Genomic DNA, 832 nt, shown 5'->3' with positions numbered 1-832 from the left:
ATAATAGCTTTAGGGACAATAAAGTTTAACCATAGAGTATATACTTTTCTTCAAGAAAATTAATCCTACAAGCATACCAGCATTCTTCTATCCTGTCACAAAGGGGCTTATTGAGCTTGCCTGGTTATCTCATTCCCAACCACAAGAAAGAACACAGTATGCCTGACGAAATGCATCATTTTTTATTTTTGAATCGAGGTCAATGCTTGGGGTAATATACTAATATCTAATGCCTACTGCATATGGTGTAACCATCTATATGCTGCTTGATGAGTACAGGAAATGGACGATGGCACCCAATTAGGGCAGAATGACCTTTTCTTTGGGAGTAAAGAGGAGGGCCTCCCATTCTCTGCACAAAGAAGTCATACTAATTCTGAATCGCATCCTCCTTCCTCGACCATGCGAAGATCGATCGGAACCACTCGTCATCATAAACCCTGTTGTAGAAATTAGTGGACAGGTTAAGAAAAGGCTTAATGTCGCCGTCAACAGCATTGAAGACATTGGTTTCGTCGATCGCAAAGGCGTCGCTCGCCGCGACGCCGCTCCACACCGATGCTTTCTCCTGCAATGACTGCATCTCCTCTGCAACGTCTGCCATGGCGAAAAATTGTAGTCGGAAGCAGTGCTGAAGGCTTCGGACGACGGTCGCTAATATTTGCAGGGGAGAATTTACGTTATTTTTCTAGGAAAGCAGCGAACCGCAGCGGACCGCGGGACCACGGGAAAGGTCTCGGAAAGCAACTAGGTGCCGCAAAATTTTTTCTAACGTGGTTGTGCCGCAATGCCCCAAACGCCGATTTAATAAATTTTTATAAAGCAAAGTAAC

At 44.6% G+C, this 832-nt stretch overlaps 1 protein-coding gene across 1 annotated transcript; it reads right to left on the bottom strand.

The window, feature by feature from the left end:
* Nucleotides 1–318: 318 nt before the first annotated feature.
* Nucleotides 319–832, bottom strand: LOC114579532 (two-on-two hemoglobin-3-like). The gene has a single exon (XM_028694391.1). The coding sequence runs from the start codon at nucleotides 602–604 to the stop codon at nucleotides 371–373; it is 234 nt and encodes a 77-aa protein (XP_028550224.1). The 5' UTR covers nucleotides 605–832; the 3' UTR covers nucleotides 319–370.

Source organism: Dendrobium catenatum, unplaced genomic scaffold (assembly GCF_001605985.2).
Source record: "Dendrobium catenatum unplaced genomic scaffold, ASM160598v2 fragScaff_scaffold_470, whole genome shotgun sequence".
NCBI lineage: Eukaryota > Viridiplantae > Streptophyta > Magnoliopsida > Asparagales > Orchidaceae > Dendrobium > Dendrobium catenatum.
This window is presented reverse-complemented; position numbering and strand designations above follow the sequence as displayed.

Excerpts from the sequence above, each read along its gene's own strand:
- LOC114579532 (XM_028694391.1), bottom strand. The coding sequence starts at position 604 with ATGGCAGACGTTGCAGAGGAGATGCAGTCATTGCAGGAGAAAGCATCG.